The sequence below is a fragment of the Phasianus colchicus genome, chromosome 13 (assembly GCF_987193195.1).
Source record: "Phasianus colchicus chromosome 13, bPhaCol1.hap1.1, whole genome shotgun sequence".
In the NCBI taxonomy this organism is placed as follows: domain Eukaryota; kingdom Metazoa; phylum Chordata; class Aves; order Galliformes; family Phasianidae; genus Phasianus; species Phasianus colchicus.
Window position 1 is genome coordinate 18,811,986 of NC_143448.1, and position 23,223 is coordinate 18,835,208.

General features: G+C 62.4%; 2 protein-coding genes across 7 annotated transcripts; one reads left to right on the forward strand and one right to left on the reverse strand.

Annotated features, from left to right (window-relative positions):
• Nucleotides 1–18: 18 nt before the first annotated feature.
• CTU2 (cytosolic thiouridylase subunit 2) lies at nt 19–3,472 on the forward strand. 2 transcript variants are annotated; one of them, XM_031615527.2, is made up of 16 exons: nt 19–131; nt 218–292; nt 888–966; nt 1,051–1,110; nt 1,176–1,236; nt 1,372–1,481; nt 1,559–1,839; nt 1,914–2,049; nt 2,154–2,285; nt 2,368–2,459; nt 2,535–2,626; nt 2,702–2,753; nt 2,848–2,914; nt 2,986–3,044; nt 3,118–3,229; nt 3,300–3,472. In XM_031615527.2, exons 1-15 carry the CDS (start codon nt 58–60, stop codon nt 3,185–3,187), a joined length of 1,440 nt encoding a protein of 479 aa, XP_031471387.2. In that variant the 5' UTR covers nt 19–57; the 3' UTR covers nt 3,188–3,229; nt 3,300–3,472. The 2 variants fall into 2 exon arrangements, with proteins under 2 accessions (XP_031471387.2, XP_090005609.1); XM_090149483.1 differs by having other exon boundaries at nt 3,118–3,470.
• Nucleotides 3,416–22,694, reverse strand: PIEZO1 (piezo type mechanosensitive ion channel component 1 (Er blood group)). 5 transcript variants are annotated; one of them, XM_031615524.2, is made up of 50 exons: nt 22,517–22,694; nt 18,527–18,616; nt 17,787–17,909; nt 17,613–17,655; nt 17,379–17,535; nt 16,464–16,602; nt 16,153–16,366; nt 15,804–15,969; nt 15,596–15,688; nt 15,437–15,515; nt 15,268–15,359; nt 14,916–15,176; nt 14,733–14,844; nt 14,483–14,661; nt 14,258–14,406; nt 13,784–14,058; nt 13,065–13,222; nt 12,823–12,999; nt 12,626–12,751; nt 12,341–12,541; nt 12,059–12,263; nt 11,880–11,984; nt 11,345–11,498; nt 10,666–10,909; nt 10,490–10,586; nt 10,233–10,401; nt 10,065–10,154; nt 9,825–9,907; nt 9,522–9,593; nt 9,078–9,181; nt 8,915–9,008; nt 8,495–8,581; nt 8,234–8,409; nt 8,067–8,158; nt 7,795–7,977; nt 7,398–7,656; nt 7,124–7,312; nt 6,768–7,041; nt 6,569–6,692; nt 6,337–6,484; nt 6,033–6,247; nt 5,742–5,900; nt 5,509–5,656; nt 5,241–5,429; nt 5,080–5,172; nt 4,820–4,992; nt 4,629–4,751; nt 4,478–4,557; nt 4,199–4,397; nt 3,416–4,121 (listed from the first exon to the last, which is right to left on the reverse strand). In XM_031615524.2, exons 1-50 carry the CDS (start codon nt 22,578–22,580, stop codon nt 3,872–3,874), a joined length of 7,476 nt encoding a protein of 2,491 aa, XP_031471384.2. In that variant the 5' UTR covers nt 22,581–22,694; the 3' UTR covers nt 3,416–3,871. The 5 variants fall into 5 exon arrangements, with proteins under 5 accessions (XP_031471384.2, XP_090005607.1, XP_031471386.2 ...); XM_090149481.1 differs by lacking the exon at nt 22,517–22,694 and adding an exon at nt 20,915–21,190 and having other exon boundaries at nt 17,787–17,835; XM_031615525.2 differs by having other exon boundaries at nt 3,417–4,121; nt 8,234–8,406.
• Between the last annotated feature and the right edge of the window lie 529 nt (nt 22,695–23,223).

Here is a 23,223-nt window from a genome sequence, read left to right on the forward strand (position 1 = left end):
CGTGACGTCATCACCGTGCGCCGGCGGCGGAGGGAGGGGGAGCGGAGTGGAGGTGCCATGTGTGAGGCGGCGGGGCGGTGCGGAGGGTGCGGGGAAGCGCCGGTGCGGCGCCGCGCTGTCCCTGCGTGCAGGTGGGAGCGGGGCGTCGCGAGAGATCCGTCCCCCGGGGCCGAGCCCCGCTTCGGGCGGGGATCGGTGACGGTTTCGTTCCCCGCAGCCACCCGCAGCCGTGCGTGAAGTGCGGGGATGGCCCCGCCGCCGTCGTCATCCGAATCGGGGATGCGTTCTGTCGGTGAGGGGATCGGGATGCAGGGGTGTGGGGACGGCAGCGCGCGGTTCAGGGGTTTGGGGTTGGGAGATGTCAGGTCTTGGGGACGTCAACGCTTGGGGACTTTGGGTTGTGGGGGCATCAGGCTTGGGGACGTGAGGCTCTGAGATGTGGGTCTGAGGATATTGGGTTTGGTGACATCCAGGAATAGGGACATCACATCTTGGGGACATTAAGGCGTGGAGATTGTGGATTCAGGGCCTGGGAATGGTGCAGTTTGTGGATGTGGTTCAGCGATGTGGGGTTGGGAAACATCGGGGCTCTGGGATGGAGGGCACGGGGACATCACAGATTGGGGACATTGGCCATCAGGACACAGAGACTTTGGGGTTCTGGGATGCAGGGAACTCAGGGGTGTAAGGCTCAGAGATGTCAGGTCTGGGGACACTGGGTCTCGGTGATGTCCAGGAATGGGGACATCACAGCCTGGGGACATCAGCACTTAGAGATAAGAGCTTGTGGACGTAGGGCTTGGGGACACTGGGTGTCAGAGATATTGAGGCCTAGGCACAGCAGTGCTTGGAGACAGGGGTGCTCAGGGCTGTCTGTCTGTCTGCAGCTCCTGTTTTCGTGAGTATTTTGTGCACAAGTTCCGTGCCATGCTGGGCAAGAACCGCGTCATATTCCCAGGAGAGAAGGTACTGGGGACACGTGGGGTGGGGGGGAATGTGGTGCTGGGGGCACTGCACTGAGGCCGCTAACTGTCCCTGCTGTCCCTGCAGGTTCTGCTGGCACTGTCGGGCGGGATGGCCTCCAGTGCCATGCTGCGACAGGTGCAGGAGGTGAGTGTAGGGGAACTGGGGGGCGTGGGGCACAGCTTAGCCTGCTTACCCCATTGCTGTGCCAGGGGCTGAGCCGTGAGACGGCCAAGCGGCTGCGCTTCGTGCCTGGCCTCATCTACATCGATGGTAAGGCATGTCCCATCCCTGCTGCTCGTGCATCTCCCTGTGACCTGTCCCCATCCCTCCTTCCCATTCCTGCTGGGGGGCTGTGATACCCCGGGGTGTGTCCCCCTGCTCCAGCTGCTGCCATTGTGCCCACAGAGGGAGCGGTGTGTGGGCAGAGCCTGGTGCAACGGGAGCAAACCCTGACCCGCATGGAGGCCTTGCTGCAGGAAACTGGCTTTCCCTACTACCTGGCCTCCCTAGAGCAGGTGGGGACAGGATGGGGCTGGGGAGCAAGATGTGGGGAGATGTGTCTGCCTGCACACAGCTCCCTGTCTGTCCACAGGCCTTGGAGCTGCCTGGCTCAATCCTTCGGCGGGGCCCTGGTGGGAACAGTGAGCCAAGCCCTTCTTACAAGGAGGCCGTAGAGGGTTTCATCCAGCAGCAGCGGCAGGAGGAGGCCAGTGGGGATGGTGGCACCTCGCCCACAGGGCTCAGCACCCAGGATGGTCCCACAGGGGACTCTCATGCCTGCCTGCCTACAGCTGCCCTCACTGAGGAGCTGCTGCGGCTCTTTGATGCAGCAGAGACGCTGACAGCAAAGGAGGAGCTGTTGCAGATGCTGCGGTGAGGGACTCCACCTGCCCAGCGAGCACATGGCATGGCCCTGTGAGTCTGAGCCAGTGTTACTGTGTCCCCAGGAGCCATCTCCTCCTGCACACTGCCCGCACACAGGGTTACACCAAGGTGATGACGGGCGAGAGCTGCACCCGCGTGGCCATCAAGCTGCTCACCAATCTGGCACTGGGGCGCGGCGCCTTCCTCGCTGTGGACACAGTGAGTGCCATCCCTGCCTGGGAGTGGGACAGGACCCAAGCACTGCTCTGTGCCTAGGATTATCCCCAGCTTGGCGGCAGTACCTCAGCCCTGCTCATCTGCAGGGCTTTGTGGACAGCCGACATGGTGACGTGACAGTGGTGCGCCCCATGCGGGACTACACAGCCAAGGAGATTGCATTCTACAACCACTTCTTTGGTGTCCCCACCATCATCACACCACCCCTCCACGCCAAGGTAGGGGTGCCCCTGTTTCCCCACTTCAGCCAGACTAAGCTGTGGGCCCCCCCCATCCTGCCCATCTCTATTCCCCCTGCAGCGCCGGGAGAAGACCAGCATCCACCGCCTGATGGAGAACTTCCTGCTGGGGTTGCAGGTGGATTTCCCCTCCACCATCAGCACTGTGTACCGGTACAGCACCTCAGGGCAGGGTGATTGGGGGCAGGCAGTGAGGTGCCGCTGCTCATTCCCTCTTTACATCTGCAGGACAGGTGAGAAGCTGAGCGTGGCTCCAGCAGAAGCAAACAGCGAACTGCAGCGCTGCCTGCTGTGCCTCTGCGCCCTGGACATCGCTGGGGGTGAGTGATACTGGGGGGGGATACACTGAGCTGACAGCTTGTGCCAAGTGTGTGACTGTCTCTTGGTTCTTGCAGAGGAGGAGCTGGCCTTAGAGCCCACGCTGGTGAAGGAGGAGACAGGAAACGGGTGAGCAGTAGGATGTCCTCCAGCAATGGGGGACATGGAGACACCAGAGACAGCAGCAGGAACATTGTCACTGCTCCATCCCTTCTCCCTGCAGGGCTGAGAGCAGAGCTGCCTTCATCCCACTGCTGTGCTACAGCTGCCGCCTCACGTTCAAGGAAATGGTGAGGATTTGAGGTGGCTTTCCAGGAACTGAGAACAGGGCTCAGTGTCCCCACTGTCCCCTCTCTTGCAGGGCCCCCCAGACACACTGCCGCCCTACGTGCGCACCGAAGCTCAGCGCAGGAACTGCAGGTAGGGAACAAGCTGGGGAGGTCCCTTCCCTGCGGTCTGAGGGCAGTGCAGCCAGCAGGTCTGTCCCTCACAGGGCTCTGATGAAGCAGCAGATCCAGGAATTCCTGCTGGAGGATGATGAGGAGGAACCTGGTGGGAGCTGACAGCAGAGCCCTGTCATCGTGGGGCATGAGGGTCCTATAAGGGTGAGGGAATCTGGAGTCACTGGGCTACCTGTGGTGATACCTGGCATGCAGACAGCTGCTTTCTCACCAGATTCAAATGATCCAGTACCAGCAGGGGGTCAGGGAGACCCCCCTCCAAGTGCCCATCCAGGGGGTGCTGATACCCACAGGCATCACATCCCCACTCCCGCCCCACTACTGGGGAAACAGGGGTGGCCTCAGCTTTATTTTATTAGATATCTGTATAAATAAACCATTTGAATTAAAAAAAAAAAAAGTGTCTACAGTCCGGCTGGGGATGCCAGCCACCCCAGTGGGGGGCCACAGCACCGTGCACCCCCCATTTTGGGGCTATAGGGGTATTGCTTTAGAGTTCAACCTGGTTGTGGAGTGGGGCTGAGGGGTGCAGGGGGATGCTGGCTCGTGTCCAACCCCAGCAGCCAGGGAGATGCGGCGTCAACTCCTGACACCCCCCACAGCTGGCCAGCCCCCCAGAGAAGGCACAACATGGTCTCTGCCGGTTGGACGGCTTCAAAGCAAGGTGAGGATGAGATCCTCCTTCTAAAAGCACCGTCCCGTGCCCCCCAGCAGGATGCGACCCTGCAAGGCTGCTTAAGGCATTGACGGTGATGTCCCCTTGTGAGGGGCTGGAGTCTCTTTCCCTTACTCCTTCTCCCTCGTCCACTTGATCATGGTCTCGGGTGAGCGGTAGAGGAAGATGAGCTTGGCGTAGAGCTCCTCCTCCAGCTCCAGCTCTCCCGTCTCCCGCACCAGGAAGATGTCCTGGCACAGCTTCAGGATGCGGTCCACGCAGGGCAGCTCCTCAAACATGATGGAGTGTGAAATCTCGCTGAAGAAGCCTCGCACAAACTTCCCAATCACCAGCACGATGGAGACGTACAGCCCCATGATCCTGCAATGGGATGGGATGAAACCACCTTCGCTCCCCACTCGCCACCCCCAGCTCCCTCCCTCGCCCCCCCTACACACCCATAGCCGGCCAAAAAGCCCAGGCTGGGGGGGCTGACTTTGTCGTTGAAGATGACCATGGGCAGGATGTTACCATCGCGTGCCGGAGCATCCTTCAGCCGCACCACCCACCACTCCAGGAAGCTGTCACTGCCCTGCCCTGAGCGTGAGCGCTCCCGTTTCAGCTGCACCTCAACATCCAGGTAGCTGTCCTCTCCATCTGTGGGGTGGACAGGGGGGTCAGGACATGGCATGCTGGCCAGGACCCCCATCATGTGTACAACAGACAATCGGACCCACCTGGCAGCAGCTGCTTGACCGGGTTGGCTTCGGGGCCGTTGGGCGCCCGGATGTATTTGGGGAAGAGTTTGGGCACTTGCCTGCAACAAAGCAGAGTGAAGCACCATCCCTGGGGGTGCCCCTTTCCCCGAGTCCCCCCAGGGACACTCACACTGGGGCATCACGGGTGCCCTGCAGCAGCTGGGCCAGCTCCATGCGCTCAGGTGCTCCAGGCTGCAGGTCAGTGGTGTGCTTGTCGAAGGTGTGCTCCACCGTGCCACCCTTCCCTAAGTCCCTGCAGGCACAGAGGTTTGCTGGGGGGCACAGATAGGGCTGCCCCCTCCCCAGTAACCCCGCTGTTACCTCTGGAAGGTCCAGGTAAGGCGCAGGGTGATGTCAGAGGAACCGTTCTGCAGCTCTCGCCGCATCTGCTCGCGGCTGGGAGGGCTGATGCTCCACAGTGAGCCTGAGCTGCCCTCAATGCGCGCTGTGACGATGTCCTCGTAGCCATACAGCGTGATGAACTGCATGGCCACCTGGGGATGGAATGGGGTGCTGAGCCACATGCCCCTTGGGGCACCCATTGGGGACAGAGGAAGGGGACTGCAGGGCTTTGGGGCTACCGGCTGCCTCTCAAATTCATTGGTCAGTGCTTCATAGTCCTGCGGTGTGAAGGGTTGGATGGACTGCTGCTGGGCACTCATGGTGAACAGCGGCTGCGGGGATGCGGTGCGGTCAGTGCGGGACCCTGGTGCCCGATGCAGAGCTTGCCCCCCATCCTCACCTCATACCCCCCCAGCTTGAGTGTGACGGTGACGTCGATGGGGTGGTTGACGACGCCCACCACCGAGCGCACCAGCGACATGAAGAGCAGTGGGAACCAAATGATGGCCACCAGGAAGAGGATGATGAGGCCACCCATGCCGTACTTGACGATCTTCTTCTTCTTCTGCCCTTTAGGCTGTGGGTATTTCTGCAGGAAGACAGCACAGGCTGCCAGGTAGAACCCAGCTGGAGCCACCCCAATGGCAGTGGGCTCAATGGGGCCGTACCTTCTCTGTCTCACGGCTGCACTTGATGATGAAGATGTTGGCATAGATGTCTTCCACACACATCCAGTTGGAGAGTGACAGCGTGGTGTCGGTCCAGACCCAGTCCATGACGGCACGCAGCTCCACCAGGAAGGGCACGAGGCGGAACCTGGGAGGCACGGGGAGATGGGGCTGGTACAGCTCCATGCACCCAAATGGGGCAACCTGTCCCTGTGCCACCCGCTGCCCCGTACCCCTGGAAGAGGAAGAGGTTGAGGTGGTTGTATTTCTTGGTGAGGAAGTTGCCCAGGATGCGGGTGGGGTAGCCGCAGCGGATCTGGTAGGCTGACAGCGAGAAGTAGATGCACTTGACAAAGTACCACAGCTGGGCCACTGTGTTGAGGCTGAACAACCTGCGGGAGGGATGTGTCACTCCTCTGGCTGCCCGAGCCCCCATCCCGGGACACATAAAGGAATCACCCCATAGGCCACCCAAGGACCACGTCTAAGCGCATCCTTAGGGGTTGGTCAATGAGGACCAGTACCTTTCAGTGACGGCTGGCAGGATGAAGAACATCCAGAGATGGATGCTGAAGACCAGGATGACCTGGAAGATGAGCTTGCCCAGTACAGTCTTACGGAGGTAGAGTGCACGGTCGATCACCATGGTGGTGAACTGGATGAGCAGCATGACCAGGAAGGCCTCTGGGACTTGGTCATCTGACAGTGAGGAGGTGATGTCGGCGGCTGCCGAGTGTTTCTGGGGATACCAAAGAGGTGAGGACACAGCTCCACCTGACCTCACATTGGGATCTCACTATCTGGCACCCTGCAGAACTCTCTGCTCACCCCAAAGGCCCAGAAACCGAAGATTATGATGATGAAGTCAACCACATCAGCCAGGAACATGAAGGCATAGACGTCGGTGGCTGCCCGGTACTGGGTGTGCAGGATGTCATGGAAGAACCCACGCACGGGCTGGTACATGTTCTGTGCCCTGGAGGGGACAGGAATGGGTGACAGGCGACAAGTGGGCTGCAAGCTGTAGTCCCCACCCTAACCCACACCGTGGGGCACTCACATGGTGAGGAAGAAGAGCTTGACCCGGAGACCAAACGCCTTCAGCTTCTTCTGAGAGTGGCTCTGTTTTGTCTCCTCCTCTTCCTCTTCTTCCTCTTCCTCTCCTTCCTCCTCCTCTCCATCCTCTGTGAGTGACAAGCAGCATGGGTGACCGCCAGGCTCCATACCAGACCACATCTTGCCCAATTTCAGGTACTCACCTTCCTCCACCAATGCTGCTGGCTCCTTGCCCCGCCGCCTCTTCCTCCTGAAGCGGAGATGTGTTGCTCCATCCCCACTGCCCTCCTTCTGTCCCTGGGCATTGCCCTCCGACTCTGACCCCACGGCTGCACCCAGAGCTCCTGGCTCTGCTGGCACCGCTGGGGACACTGCTTCCTCCTGACGATCCTCCTCCTCCTCCTCCTCCTCTGCCTGCTCTGCCTCTGGCTTCTTCTTGGCAAAGGGATCCTCCTCGTGGTCCCACAGCCCATAGCACTGGGAAGGACAAGGATCATGGGGGTACAATGGGGCTCTGGCCACCACCAGCCCTCACCCACGAAGCACCCCTAGGGCTCACCAGCAACAGCGAGCGGTGGAAGAAGAGTGCCAGGAGCTGGATGAGGTCATATTTGATGTAGCGGTCGGTCTTCTCCAGCCCCAGGATGCGGGGTGGGAAGAAGGGCTTGCCCTCATTACGCACCAGCATGGCATAGCCGTTCCAAGGGAAGAAACCAAACTGGAAGAGGTATTTCACCACCACCATCACCTGCAGGGATATAGGTGTCAGTAGGGGTCAGCCAGAGCTGGGCGTCATCGTGTCTTTGTCCCCTGCACGGCCACCTCCTGCCCACCTCAGTGAAGACGATGGCAGTCATCCAGAAGCGCTTGCTGGGCCGGGGGATGGAGAGCATGGCCCAGAGGAAGACGAGGATGGGCAGGAAGAGGGAGATGACGGAGGCGGTCACCATGTTGTTGAGGATGATGATGAAGTAGCAGAGCAGCTCGGAGTGGGCGGCCACGCAGTGGTAGATGGCCAGCAGCAGCTTCAGAAAGCGGTTGTGGGACTGGTAGAACTTCTCTGACTCCTCCAGCTCGGCAAAGTACAGCCTCCTGTGGGACATGGGGGCTGAGCCTGCATCCCAGTCCCACTGCATCCCCATTGTCCACATCATCTCCATCCCATCCCTGTCATCACCACCGTCCCCAATGCCTTCATCCCCCATCTCCATCCCCATCCCCACACCATACCTGCTCACCAGCAGCTCGCTGGCTGTCCGGCTCCGGTTCTGTGGCAGGGCCAGGAGCTCCCGAGATCCTGCCACGTCCTCCCGTGACCCCCAGTTTGCCACCTGCTCCTGGCTACCTCTCTGCAGAGGGCACGCTGCTATGGGGGGCTCAGCCCTTTGTTCACACTCAGCTCCATTGCGCCCACTGTGGACAGCACAGGGACAGGTGAGCACCCTCCTCAGCAGCCCCCACAGCGGGTGGGTGGGCACCCGGGGGTGTATCTATGCACCTGCCTGGAAGCGATGCCATTTTGGGGCTCCTCTTGGGACTCCTCGGGTGGCAGCAGGTAGAGCTCATCCAGCACCCCGCGGTGCACATCTTCACCCTACAGCACACATAGGGTCAGCACCATCACAGTGCTGTGGTCCCAAGTGCCACCATCCCCCTCCCCAGGTGTCACCTTGGCCAGGCGCTGCGTCAGGACGTATCTCTCGAGCTGCAGCACGGTGGACATGTCGGTGTGCTCCTGCGTGCAGGCATCCAGCCACTGGGTGAGGCCATCCACCATGGCCTGGCACAGCACCCACAGGAAGCGCAGGGTGTTCAGCGCCCGCTGCAGCACGTTGCCCCGCTCTGCTGGGCAAAGAGAGAGGGACTTGTGGCTCTGCACCCACCCAGGGCACCTCTTGCCATGGCTGGTGGGGTCCTGCCGCCCACCTACCAGATCCTTCTTCCTCCTCCTCTTCCTCCTCTTGGCCTTCAGCCTCTTCGGGCGCCTCTAATGCCTCCTCCCTCTCTCTGCTGTCCCCTGCAAGACAGGCAGCAAGTCATGCCCTCCCCATGATGGGATGAGATATCACTTCCAAACCCCCTTTGTAGCTTTCCTGCCCACCACCCAGACTGCTTCCCCCCTTAAAAATTCAAGGATGGACAGAGCTTGCGCCCAGCCCTATATCTGCCATCAGAGAATACACACACACACTGGGAACCCCATGGAGATGATGCCCCATTATAGGACCCCAACTGCAAACAGTGGGGGGGATCGCTTCCTACCCCCACCAGACAGCCCCAGCCCCATTTTAGGATTCAGTAGCCCCATTTGGGGGTCTGGTAGCCCCATTTTGGGATGAGCCAGCCCCACCTGCAGCGAGCTCATCGCCCAGCGGCTCCTGCTGCTCACGCTCCTGCTGCCTCAGTGCTGTCCTGGTGTTGGTCATCCAGGCCTGGTAGGCGAGCTGCATTGGGGAGGGGGCTGTCAGCATCCAGCAGCACCGCTGGCACCACCCAACTCCCAGCAGGCTCACCTGGAAGGCACTCTGCCTGGCTGGCCGCGGCTCCTCAGGCACTGCTGCCTCCTCCTCTTCCTCACTGTCTGACTCAAAGAGGAAGTATTCCCCGGAATGCAGCACTGTCAGGGTGACAGAGGGTGTCACAGCACGGTGTGACATGGCACGGCTGATGCCCAAGCTGTCCCCGTTGCCATCACCCCCGTGCTCAGTGCCCACAGGGACCCCATTGGGGACCTCAGTACCAAACAGTTCGATGTCGCCAGAGAGGTATCCCTCCAGCACTGAGTCCTGCAGGCATCCCGACTGCACACCCCGTTAGTGCACACAAGCAGAGAACGCCCTGGTTAATGCCAAGAGCGGGGATAGGAGGCATGCGGGGCATCACCTCGCCAAAAGCACCGTCACCGTCGCTCCCCTCGGTGGCACCGCGTGCCGCCCGCGCCCCCTGCGGGGCAATACCTGCGGCGTGGTCTAACCATGGGCGCCACCACCGCTCCCTCTGCCGGGCAGGGTCCGCCGGGCTGCTGGGCGCTGTGAAATGGCAGTGGGGACTGAGCGTGGCCATAATGAGGACACCCACCCCAGTGAATGGTGTGGGGATGTTCTGGGAGAGGGTCTGGGGGGGTTTGACCGCTGTGCGCTCTGCTGGGCTGCACCGGTCCTTGCACAGCAAGGATGTTGGGGGTAAGAGTTGGTGATGGGTTGAGTCCCGGTGACAAAAGGGGGGTTGGAGGGGCTGGGGACCCCCCCACCGGCTCTCACCTGCCCTGGCCCCATCCTGCCCCTCACCACCGGGCAGCCGCTCCTGGTGGTACTTCTCCTGCTTGGCACGGATCCGTTCCATCCTGTGGGATGCAGCACAGGATGCTCCACAGCTCCCCAAGCCCCCAGTACTCCATCACCATGCTGGGTACCCTGCACCCCCCTGGGATGCCCCAACAGCTCTAGGGGGTTTGGGAGGTGCCCCAAGTACCCCTCCCTTGCCCCCCCAAACCCACTCACTGCCGTTTGAGCTGAGCCAGCGACTTCTTCTCAGCCTGCCGGTGGGAGCGCATGCTCTTCATGAGGCTGGCTCTGAACAGCGCGACGCCCCTGCAGCAATGGGGACAGGGGGTGGTGGGTTTCCTCACCCAGCCCCCTCAGGGACCCCGCAGACACCCCCTGCCCCACCTGGAAGCCTGCAGGGCAGCAGCTTGGAGGTCCAGCATGACGTGCAAGAAGTAGTAGCTGAGGAAGACACGGCGCTGGAGCAGAAGGAAGAAGAAGCAGATGCTGTCCCAGATGATGCCAGCCTCCTCCACTGGCAGCGAGCAGTCCTGGTCCTTGCCCATCTCCTTGGCTGGCAGGCAGAGGGGTGGAGGAGCAGATGAAGCAGAATCCCGAAATGCCCCCCTGTCAGTCCCAGCCCACCCTGTGCCAGTGCTCACGGTCATAGTAGCCCTTGACGGTGCAGACCAGGCTGAAGAGTTGGATCACCCAGCAGAAGTTGCTCTGCATCTGCTGCACGAAGACGCAGGAGAGGAGCTGTGGGCAGAGCGCAAGGTTGGTCCCTTTGCACCCACCTGGTTGACCCGAGGAGCAGCCCTGGGAACAGTGCCCTCACCGACAGCATGTTTTTGGAGATGATGACGGTGATGTTGTAGAGGATGAGGCAGTCCCAGAGCACGAGGCGTGCCCGTGCTGGCTTGCGCAGCATGGCAGTGCCGAAGAGCAGGAGGTAGAAGCAGGCAAGCAGGTAGCCGAGGCCAAAGAGGCTGATGCGGGTGGCCCCGGTGATGAAGACCACCACCAGGACAAACCAGAAGAGGTAGCGGAAGACCACCACCTTCGCCATGTCCAAATAGGACCTGCAGAATGGGGTGCTCAGAGCAGGGTTCCCATCCCCTCCCAGCACCTGCACCCAGCTCCATCTGGGGTTGGGATGCCACAAAGTGCTACACAACCAAACCAGCAGGTCCCTATCTAGGGGTTCCAGTGCCCTTGGTGACCTGGTGCTCATCTTGGGGTACAAAGTGTTTCTCCCAATTCATAGGTATCCCAACGCTCAGTGGGTTCCTGCACCATCACTGCATCTCCCCAGCAGGTCCCACCACACCCTCAGAGCACTCCAGACTCAGCTGCAGGGGTACCACCTTGGTGGCAGGAGCTCATGTCCCAACCTATGGGAGGGTCTCCCTGGCCCTGTGCTGCTGCGACCCCATCCTAGGGGACCCGATCCCAGCACATCCCACTGCCTGTAGATCCCACCCCTCTCTCCATGCCCCCCAGCCGTGGGCACCCACCGGCAGTGGATGAAGTTGGGGGTGGGATTGTGGGCTTCTCGCTCCAGGTCCGGCCGATCCGCATTGTCACCCGCAGCCCGCAGCCACTCCTCGGTGCGCTCGGCCACAAACACCCTCCACTGCTGGGCCGCACACAGCAGCAGCACGAAGTCATCTGCAGGCACATGGCTCAGCCCTTGGGGGCGGGGCTTCGGAGAGCCACGCCCCTTTCAATTCAAATGGGCGTGGCCAAATGAGGGGCTTTCCCACACCCTGGACATGGAGTGGTTCCCACGGGGGTGTGGCCATTCATAGTCCCTCCCTCTCAATGGGGTGTGGCTTCAACCAAGCCCCTCCCCCAAGAGGTGTGGTCACTCATGAGCCCCCTCCTCCCTAAAGGGATGGGGGTATTTCTCCTATTCTTATCCCAAACGGGTGTGGCACCTCCCAAGCCCCGCCTCAATGAATGACCCCTCCCCACCTTTGGGAATTGTGGCCATGCAGATCCCCACCCCTCAACCTCACCCTCGCCCCGCCCATCCCAGGGGGCACTCACTGATGAGGTTGGTGGATTTGGGGGCCACAAAGAAATCAGGCAGATAGAGCCACTTGATGAGCGCCGAGTTCATGGGGAGGGACCGGCTCCAGCGCCATGGGTAATCTGGGGAGGGGGGACAGTGGCATGCTGTATCTTGGCCCTCCAACACCCCCCAGCCCATTCCCCATGCCTCTTACCCATGCAGAGAGCAGGCGGCATGCCGACACACAGCAGGTACTGGTAGAGGAGGAAGACCACGAGGAAGAGGCAATACTTGGGCCAGAGGCGTGCGATGGCTGCCCGCCGGCGCCGTGTCAGGATGACGACCAGCCAGCAGCCGTGCAGGATCACCATGAAGTTCATCCGCTGCCCGATCACGTTCACCGTCATCAGGAAGCAGATCTGGATTTGGGGCGGTTCAGGAGCTCAGCTCTGCAGGTACCATGTGCCCACATTGCCCTGTAGCCCCCGCTGCTCACCTCCAAGCCAAATTTGTAGTAGAAATAGTTGAGGAAGTACTTGACACAGTTGACCAAGCCGTGGTCCAGCTGCTCACGGGACACGTCCTCAAAGATGGTCTCAGTGATGGGGACCAGCAGCTGGTGCTGCTTACGGTAATACTCCTGGCGCCGATACACCACCGCCTCCAGCACCAGCAGCAGCAGCACCAGGAGGTGGTTCTGGGGAGAGAGCGGAGTGCTCAGCCCCACTGTGCTCAGGGTGCAGAGCATCCCACCCCATTCCTGCCCGCACCCCCCACCCACCTGGATGTAGCCCAGGTTGGGGAAGCCCTTGCGGATGCCGAACCAGTTGGCGGGGTCCACGGGACCGCGGTACAGCGTGGAGTTGCCCATCTCCTCCGGGCTCAGGTTGGTGCTGTTAAGCAGGGGCTGCCGGGGGACACGGTGTCAGCACCTGCAGCCACTGGAACCCACCAGCATCCCCATCCCTGCCCCGGCACCTGGGTGCAGTTGCTGGAGTACTCGCTGGGGTCAACGATCTTGAGCTGGTAGAGCATCTTGCAGACAATGATGATGCAGGTCCAGACGGTGGAGAGGCATGAGGCCATGTGGCGGAAGCGGCAGTAAGGCATGGCGAAAGCCCACAGCAGCACCAGCAAGAAATTCATCAGTGATACCTGGGGGCAATGACAGTGTCAACACTGTGGGACACCCGCCAGGACCCTCAGCCCCTGTGCCATACCTCCTGCAGAGCCACCCAGACGGTGTAGAGGGCCACCAGCTTGAGGATATGCAGCTCCAGCAGGCGCCCCACGAAGACCTGCCCGCGGGTCAGCGTGTCCGAGAAGGTCCAGCCCAGCACGATGAGGCGCTCCAGCACCAGCCCCCATTTGCTGGGTGCTGTGAGGACACAGACCATCATGGGTTTGGAGGATACCCCAACCCTGCCCCCTCCTTCCAGGCTTGGGGAATGCTCTAATCCATCCCTGTACTCTCCCAGGCTCAGGATACCCCAATACATCACTGTAACCTTCCATCCCTTTCTTGGCATGAAGGACACCCCAGTCCATCCCTGTATCCTCCTCTCCCAGGTTTGGAGGACACTCTGACTCAGCCCTGTATTCATTTCTCCTGGCCCCTTCTTGGCTTGGAGGACACTCCCATCCATTCCTGTATCCTCCAAATATCAGAGGACATCCCAACTCATCCCCATATCCTTCTGTCCCTGTCTTGGTTTTGGAGAATGCTCCAATCCATCCCCATACCCTCCAGACTTCAGAGAACACCCCAACCCATCCTACATCCTCCTGGCTCCTCCACGGCTCAGGAGACAACCTAATCCATCCCTGCACTCTCCAAGGCACAAAGGACCACCCCAACCCATCCCTGATTGATTCCTCAGCTTGGAGAACGTCCCCCATCCCATCCCCAACCCCAAGGACACCCCACCCCTGACAGTACCCTGCGAGGCAGTGTCGGATTCTCCCTCCTCAGTCCTGGCACTCTCAGCAACGACTGCATCCCGCAGCAGCCTGCTGCCATGCAGCTCCTCGGGCCGGGGGATGTGGCAGGGCTGCAGCCCAGCAGCTGGGATGTGCTCCAGATCAGTGATGTGCATGAAAGGGCGGTGGAAGTAGTGAAGCTGAAGGATGCAGGCCAGCAGAAAGAAGCCTGGGATGAGGGTGCTGGAGAAGAGCTCGGAGACGCTGAACTGCTCCAGACCCAGGTCACCCAACCTGGAAAGGAGGGGATATTATGGTCACCGTGGGGCCACCTGCATCCCCTTTGCCATGCACTGGTGTCCTCAGCAAGGCAAACCTTCTGTGCCTCAGTTTCCTGGTGTGCAACACATTTCCCAGCCATGCCCTGGTGTCACCGCACTGGTGGGGACACCACGGTGCCATGGGGACACCACGATGGGGTGGGGACACTCACTGCTCGTTGGTGAGACCCGTCAGGTTCCTCCAGTACATGGGGAAGTCCTCAAACTGGAAGGTGTAGACGGCGATGAGCACCAGCATGGTGTAAGCCACCACCAGCCACCAGAAGCCCTTCAGCACTTTGCGCCATAGGGCGTAGTACACCTACGGGGATGGGGACATCAGTGTGTTGCCGCTGGGTGCACACGCCATTTGGGGCCAGCACCTCCATCCCCTGTACCTGGAAGAGGGTGAGGCAGAGGAGGAAAAGGAACATGTAGACAATCTTGTAGACCACGAGGCGCCCGGCGAAGCTGACCACGATGAACATACCGGCGCACACACAGATCCAATACTTGGCATAGAAATCCCGTACCAGAGCCCCCAGTGCCTTCAGCACATCCCGCTGTCGGCCAGGTTCTGCAAGGCATGGCACTGCTGGCACCGTGGGTCGCACTGGGGACAGACCCAGCGTCACCGAGGGACCTCACCTGTATCCGAAATGGTCACCTCCAGCAGCGGGGTGGCCGGGCACGTCCTTGTTAGCAGCTTCTCCTTAACGAACTGCCGCACCAGCAGCCAGAAGGTGAGGGTGAGCAGGAGCTGCAGGGACAGGTGGTGAGCAGAGCTGGTGGACACCACAGGGATGGGGATGGGGATGGTGCAGGGGGTACCTTGGCCCCCAGGTCCAGGCAGGGGTACTTGGGGCGCACCAGCCCCAGCTGCTCCAGGCTCATGAGGCCAACACGGGTGGGCAGCTCGGGGCCCAGGTCCATGCCCCAGACATACTGCAGGCTGCAGAGAGCAATGCCATAAAGCAGCAGGAAGGGTGAGCAGAGCATGGCGAAGTGATGCCGGCTGCGCACGATCCAGATGAGGCAGGACCAGAGCAGCAGCACGAAGGTCAGCCAGCTGTGGTAGGTGATACTCCACACCTGTGAGACAGAAAAACTCAGCTTCTCCCCTTTTTCAGGCTCACGACTTGGAGAAAAATTCTTGGGGGCCACGATGGGGTGCCCATCTTACCATCATGGCAATGAGGGCACAGACGTAGCTCTGGTTCATGATGACGTGCCACAGTGTCTGCAGGGGCAGCCGCTCTGCCGGACGGTCCCTGCCTGGCCAGGGGAGCAGGAGCTGTGAGCCTCTGCCCCACTGCAGGGCAGGGATGGGGCAGCACTCAGGCTGGGCTTACCCAGTGGCGTGGCATCACCCATGACGTGGACAGTGCAGTTCTCTGTGCTCTGCTTCCCAGTGCTGGAGGACAGCATGGGCTGGAGGGGGAAAGGGGCAGAGAGGGCTGAGCACCTACTGGCACCCCCCAGAGCACCGGGGTGCTGCTCCCCCAACTCACCTTGGTGTCTTCAGCCACACCATCACTGTCCTTGGGCCAGCTCTCTAGCTCTACCAGATCCCGTGCTGGGGGCTGTGCTGGCACTGCTGCTCTCTGCAAGAGCAAGGAGCCAGCTGTAACCCAGGGGGGTGTCCCAACCCTGAGCACAGCACCCCCTCCATCACGCACCCTGGGCCACTGAGGTGCACGCATCCCCACAGCCCCTCACCCTGGCGTCCAGGCGGCGCAGCTTCAGCAGCGTGGCCACGGTGTAGTAGAGCAGCAGCAGGATGCCAGGATTGGCGTAGACAGGCCAGGGGTGGTCGGTGTTGAGCTGCAGGGCATTGGGTCGGGAGCAGTTGCTGTACAGGATGATGTCCTTGAAGCCAAACACCCTGTGGGGGGGGATGTGAATGGCATTAACCCCCTGGGACTGGCCATGTCCCCATCCCTGCAGCACCAGGCTGTGAGCAGGATGGGAGCCAAGCAGGAGCCGTGCCAGCTGCAAACCATCCCTGGGGACATGGGGACCCGTGGTGGGGATACACACGGAGGAGGGCACTCACGGCACCGCTTACCGTGCCCAGATGGTGGGGGGTGGGAAGACCCCCTGCACAAAGGGTGCTTGGTAGGCATAGAGGCACAGGAGGTGGGCAGCAGCGTAGAGGCCGACGAAGACACAGAGGGCATCAAAGGCAGCGCGGCTGGAGGGGAGGTGGCATGCCCACCAGGTGCACAGCCCCACGAACAGCAGGTAGTAGATGCTGGAGGAGGCGGAGGGCAGGGTGATCCCTGCAGAGCAGCGCCCCGTGGGCGGTCAGTCACCCACACCCCCCAACCAGAGAACCCCCAAATTCACCGCATATCCCCTCCCCAGTCCCAGACCCACCGGCCAAAGCCAGCAGCAGGATGGCCAACCCCTTCCCGGCCGCCCACAGCACCCAGTGTGCCGTCACCCGCAGCCTGGCGCTGAGCGGTGTGTCCCCGCCTGCCGTGCCACCGCGCCGCTCCACGTCCTGCTCTTCCCCCTGCAGCAGGCAGGAAGCACAGCAGTGAGCCCCAACCCCCCCATGGGATCCCCCCATGGGCTCCCCCAGTCCCCGCTGCTGGCCGTGCCTCAGTTTCCCTGCTGCACGTGGCCCGGCCCTGCACCTGGCCGTGTTTATCTCACAGCCGCTTGGAAAGCGCCTCTGAAACACGTCTGTTTTTCTTGGCAGCAGCAGCCAGGTTCCCAGCACTGAGCTTTTTTCCAGGCTGCCTCCCGCGCTCACTGCAAAGGCATCCACGCTGCCAGCGCTCCGGTTACAGCATGGCCTGCATGGGGCTGCAGGATGCACCCGAAACAGGGCTGGGACATGGAGGTGCCATCAGCATGGAGCTGCATGGGTGATGCTGGTGTCACCCATACAGGGTGTTGGCATGGCATAGTATGGCACAGCATGGCACTGAATGGCACTGCATGGCATGGCACGGCTCCCAGCTGGCTCCATCCCCACCCGTGGGCAGCCTGTGCTCTGCCGTCCCACATCGAGCAGCTCTATGGGGCTGGGCTGTTTGTGGGATCCCTATGGAAACGCAGGAGCAAACACAGGGCACTCCTCTGCAGCTGAGTCACTCCGGGGAGGGGGAGGCACAGGGGGGACCCAATCCATCGCTGACCGCCCAAACAACGCTCCCCACTGCGCAGCCCCAACCTGGATCCCAGCCCAGGTCCCCAGGCACCGGGGTGTCCCCATGGGGACAAGCAGGGACAGATGGGGGCCCTGCAGGAGGAGCACTGCTGGTGGCAGCGGTGGCACCTCACCTGTTCAGGAGGCTGCTGGGACTCCAGTCTGCAGGCAGCAGTTCTGCCCTTGGGGACGAGGCGGTGGCACAGACACAGGCAGAGGGATGAGACCAGCAGGATGCCGACGTCAGGGGCCACCAGGCGCACCGAGTTGGGGAGGTCACCCAAGTCCAGCCTGGAGGGGGAGAAAGAGCAGGGTTGAGTGGGGTTCTCCACCACCAGTGACCACAACTAACGTTAAGGGAGCCGTACCTGGTGACCCCAATGTGCCGGGCGAGAACTTCCCAGCTGCTGCCTGTGGGGAAGCACAGAGGTCTTAGGGTTGCACCGACCCCACAGCAGCCCCATAGCACACGGTAGGTGGGGTCCCACACCCAAATGCCACCAGCTCAGGGGCTCTGGGGCACCCGGCACCGGGGTACTCACAGCTGGGCCCCAGCAGCTGGCCCAGGGCAGGCAGTGTGTACAGACATATCTGGAAAACGAAGTGGGCGAGGAGGAAGAGGAGGCTGGTCCCCAACAGAGCTTTGAGGAGGCGGCCGGCGTGACCTGCAAGAGATGGGCACCCATCGCCCCGAGCAGCCCCCAGGGGTGCCAGCATCCCCACTCTGAACTCCTGGGAAGGGTCCACTGGTGCCATACCAATGCTGCCAAGCCCCCACATCCCTCAGCCCCCTCCAGGAGAACCCTTTCTGCCGCACCATTAGAAAAACTGAGGCACGGGGTGGTGTGGGACCCCAGGACCACACTCCCTTCTCCATTCCCCCACAGCCAGCACTCAGCAATGGGATCAGCACACCACTGCCTCCCGACCCTGTCCCATCCCAGAACTCCCCCACTTGCAGCCGTGCCCCCAGCCCTTCACTTCCCTGGCTGCAGGGGGCACATCCCGGGCACCTGCCTGGGCACAGAGCCACACACCAGGAGCGGCTCTGAGGTTTCTGGTTAATAGGGCCGAGGCTCGAAATTGGCCACCTCGCAGCAGGAGGACTATTAATAGTTGCACCAGACTATAATTAACCAAACGAGGCTGCCACGTGGAGCCACCCAGCCCTGGGGAAACCACAAAGGAGGAGCAGGTACCTGCAGGAGGAACAGCGTGCATCCCCTAAAAATAGTCCCAAACCCCAGTGATGGTCCCCGAGCCTGAGATGCAATGCCCTCACCTGAGATGTCAGCCGGTCCTGGGAACCATGGCAGCAGCAGGAGGTACAGCAGGTACACCAGGGACAGGACGTTGAAGCGGAACAGGCAGGCTGGGGGCACAGGGTGGGCAGGGTTGGGGACACCGGGGCCGCACCGTGTTATCCACACCCCATAGGGGCTCCGTTACTGGGATGCTCGGTGAGAGCACCCCGACTGGGTCACTCCAAAACGGTGCAGACCCCAGGACAGCCCCAAGGAAGGTCTGCTCCCTTCCAAACCAGAAGGACCCAACCCCCCGCTGCCAGGCAGGGCGCTGGGGTGGGCCGGGCGCCAGGGGACGTGCTGCGAGCTCGGCGCGGCCCTTCCTGTGTTTACGAGGTTTTAATGGGACGGAGCATCCTGCAGCAGCACGTGAGTCTCCCCACGGACCCCAGCGCGGGGTTACCGAGGAGTCCCCGCCTGCCCCGTATCCGGGGAGCCCCCGAGAGAGGCTGGGTGCCGCTCACATCCCCACTCTCGTTGGAGACACCGCCGCCTCCCAGCGGTGACCCCATCCCGCGTCACCTCCCCGCACGCCGAGCGTTGCTCGCTGCATTTCGGCAAAGCCATGATCTCATGGAACAACTATTCCTCTCCCCGCCGCCAGCCGTGAGCAGCCGGCCCGGCGGGGAGCGGAGCCCGACGAGGGGCAGCTAGAATCACCCTTGTGCTGCAGACAGACCCTGCGGGTCCCTGGGGAGGTGGGGGTCACCCCTTCGGTGGCGAGAAAGGGGATTGGTGCCCAGAGCATCACTGGGGCAGAGGGCTGAGGGAGGGCAGCGGCACTGGGCATGAATAGGGACAACGCGCGACAGCGTGGCTCAGCTGCTCCCTGCCACCAAGGGTTGGGGTCATCGCTCCTGGGGCATCACGGGTTTGGGGTCACCCGCAGCAGTGCGAGGGATGGGAAAGAGGGACGTGCCATAGAAGTGGCATTCCACCTCGCTCGGTGCGGCCGACACCGTGGGGGCACCGCAGCCCCCAGACCCTCCAGCGCCACGGGATGGGGCTCCCACCGCTGTCCTGAACCGGCACTGCAAACCGGTTCCCCTCCGCGCTGACAGCGGGGGGAAAAACCAGTTTGGCAGCGCCGGGAGTGCAGAGCGTGCCAAAGTCGAGCTGCCCCGCGGCACCGGGACGGCACCTCCCCACCGCGCTGCCTCCGCTGCACCGAGCCGGCCGGGGGGGTGTTTGGGTGGGGGGTGGCACCCACCGCCTCCTCTGCGTGCCAGCAGCACCCACCGCCCACGAGGTTTTGCTGCTGTGAGGTAAGAGCTGCTCTTTGCTGGGTGCCTCCCTGCTGGATCCGCCCGGCCGTGCGTCCCAGCGGTCGGTAGGACTTGAACCGAGCGCTGTGCTCGTGCGCCGAGAGGATAAACCGCAGCGCAGGGAGCCGGGCAAGATGCGCTGCCGCTCCTTATTGCCGGCCTGCAGCCTTCCCCTGCCTCGGATTCATCCCAGGACCCCCTGGCAGGGTGGGTGCCACGCAAAGGGGCTGCAGCAGCGCCTCGTTTGCAGCAGGGAGAGCACAACAGCAGCGGGGAAATGGGGGTCAGATAGGATGGAGCCATACCCAACCATAGGGTGGAGGTGGCTCCCAGACCCCAGTGCTGCTGGGACCCCGACCCCCCTCCCAGCACCCCTTTGGCAGTACTGGCTGCACGCAGCCCCACTGCTTGGCATCAGCGCTGCTCCTTGCTCACTGCAGGACAAGGAACGACCCCCGCAGCCCCTCAGCAGCAGTGAGAATCTGGTGAAAAGCAGCCACAGGCACATCTCCACTCCCAGCCTCATCTCTGCTTTCCAGGAAGAAGCAGCAGCCCCGCCATATCCTGTTTGTGTGGAAAATCCATCCTGGTGCTGCCAGAGCGGGGCAGGGGCCGTCCAGCTCCCCACCGGGATGCTATGGGATCTCCCCTGTGCACAGCCTGGGAAAACCCACAGCCGGGTGGGATGGGGAAAGCCTCGCCGGGGGAGCGATGCTCGATGCCAACCCAAGGATGGAGACACCCCGATGTCCCCCAGAGCACCGACACCGACCGCTGGGGGCAAACCGCGCAGTCGGCCCGCCCGCCCCGAGTCCTTATCTGCGCTGCGCATAGGAGGAAGAGGGAGCAGGGAGGTTAAACGGGCAGCGCGGCCCCCAAGCACCAGCCCTGCCCCAAAGCAGCGGGGCCGCAAAGGGACTGGAGCCAACCCAGCGCCCTAAAGCTCGGCACCGGGACGTCCGCGCCGCTGGACCGACACCTCCGTCCCCAGCAGCCCCGGGGGGTATCCCGGATGCTCAGGGCATCCCCGCAGCTGCAGGCCGGGGGTGAAACCCCACCGCGCCCCGACATCCCCTGCAAACCCACACAAACCCAACATACCTCGCAGCACCGAGGGACGGAGCATCGCCCACCCCAGCCCTGCACAGCCCATCCCCCAGGACCGCCCTTGGGAGGAAACGGAGTTATTGCTCTTGGAGACATTTGGTGGCAGTTTTTTTTTGTTTTTGTTCTTTTTCCCTCTTTTTTTTTTTTTTTTTTCCCTTCCTCTTATTTCCCCTCATTTAAAAAAAGCACCTGACCGCAGGAGGCAGCTGGCCGCAGCCCACGCCGGGCACCGTGCCTGCAGCGCTCCCCAGGACCCCCAAAACCCCTGTTCTTGGGAATGGGGGGCGGCGGGGGGGGGGGGGGGAACGGACGTGTCCTCATCCCCCTCCAGCTCAGAATCTCCCCTCATTTTGGGGGGCGCATCCTCAGGGAAGCGTTGCCCGAGGGCTTGAGGGGTGGGATGGGCAGTTTGGGGGTCTGCACGCGCCACAACCAGGCACGTTTACCCTCCCAGTAGGTGGGAATCCGGCCCTACGGAGTTGCACCCCTATGGGGCCACGGCCAGCGGGGGGCTGCCCCACACCGTGCCGCAGGGTTCGGCCACCGCCCGCACCGGGCTGGCTGGGAGCCGCCCGCACACATCCTGCGGACGTCGGGGAAAGGCTTAATTGCAGGGGAAGGAAGGCTGCGGGGCTCCCACCCGTCCCGTGCCTCAGTTTCCCCCCCGTGCAGGGAGCCCAGCTGCCCAACGAGCACCCGCTGAGTCACCAGCACCTCTATTTTGACCTCATATCCCGGGACGGCGCTGCCGAGTGGGGCCCCAGAAGCCACCGGGAAGGGGGGAGGAAACGCCGCGCCGGAGCTGCAGCCCGTCCCGCAACGCGGCCACGGCACCGCGGATCCCAACGCCAGGCGGCACCGGGGGGGGACCGCACGGGATGCGCCCGGCCTTGTGCAAGCGGAGCCCGGCCACCACCTTCCCAGCCCGGTTTGCAGGCAGGGTTATAATTAACCTCCTCACATCCTGCGCGATGCACTGAGTCACTCCTCGCAAACTGCAGAAAGAAGCTTTTCACCCGGCACCGACTTCCTCCACCAACACCGCGGGGACGGGCAACGCTCCGCCGGGGGGGTGGCACAGCCCGGGGGGGTCCCCGCACAAAGAGCCCGTTGAACCACGCGTGTTGACGGAGCCCCACGGAGCCGGAAAGGTTTTCCTTACGGATGAAAAAGTTCAAAAGGCCGATTCTTGTCCCGCTCGCGGGGACGCGGGGATTTTCCAGGCTGGGGGCCAAGCGCTCCCCACTGTGGGTGGTGCGCGGAGCGGCCGCCCCAATGCAGCGCACGGCCGGGGGGTGCGTGGGGCTCCGTCCGTCCGGCCCCATGAGACGGGGCGGCCGCGTGTGACAGCGTTACCCGCAGCCCCCGAGCGCCGCTCCGTCTGCGGTTCTCGGCAGGGAAAAAGTTGCGTGTTCCCCTCCCAACCCCCATCACCGCGTCCCGGCTCCGATTCACCCGTGGGAACGACACCGGGGGGGCGGGGGGAAAGGGGGGATCGCCCCCACACTGTGAGCCCGTTGGCCCAACACCCGCAATGAGGGAAAGCCCAGCCCTGAGCCCATCCTGTAGGAAATAACGCGCGACACGTGCACCCACCGGCGAGCAGGGCGAGCGGCAGCAGCAGCCAGTAGAGCCCCGCGCACAGCGCCCGCCGCTCCATGCTTCAGGCGGCCGCGGGCCGGGCCATACCGCGCCGAGCCGGGCCGTTCCCGTTCCGTTCCGCCCCGCAGGGCCGGACCCGGAGCGCTGCGAGGGAACGCGCTTCCCCCCGCCCCACCGCTGCTTTTATACGCGGCACCGCCCGGCCCCCTCGGCCCGGCCCCGCCTTGCGCCGCCCGCGGGCGTTGCGGCCATCGGTGTCGCGAGTTGGCCGGTCTCAGCCCTTCCAGCGGCACCGCAGGGAAGTAAAGGCGCGGGAGGGAGGGGAGAAACAAACAAATAAATGAATTAATTATAAGTCTAAGATCGTGCGCTTCCTCTGTTTGCTCGTCATAAAAAAATAAAAAAAAGACTGCAGAGTTAATTGAGGCTGAGTGCGTCGGGACGGGCAGTGCCTGAGAGGAGCCGCTGGAGATGGGGCGGGAGCCCACATCCCTACAGCCCGGCACAGGGGCAGCGCTGGAAAGCGCCGCTGCTCCCACCCGGAGCGGGAAGCATCAGCCCGTGACATTCTCCGCATTCTTTGGCATTTGTTCTCCAAACGCACTCAACAACCTGGCAGTTCCGCACCCCATCGCCGTGCCGCAGCCCCCAGCTCACACCTGGCCACCTCGGAGCTGCGCGCATTGCGATCCGCTGCGCAA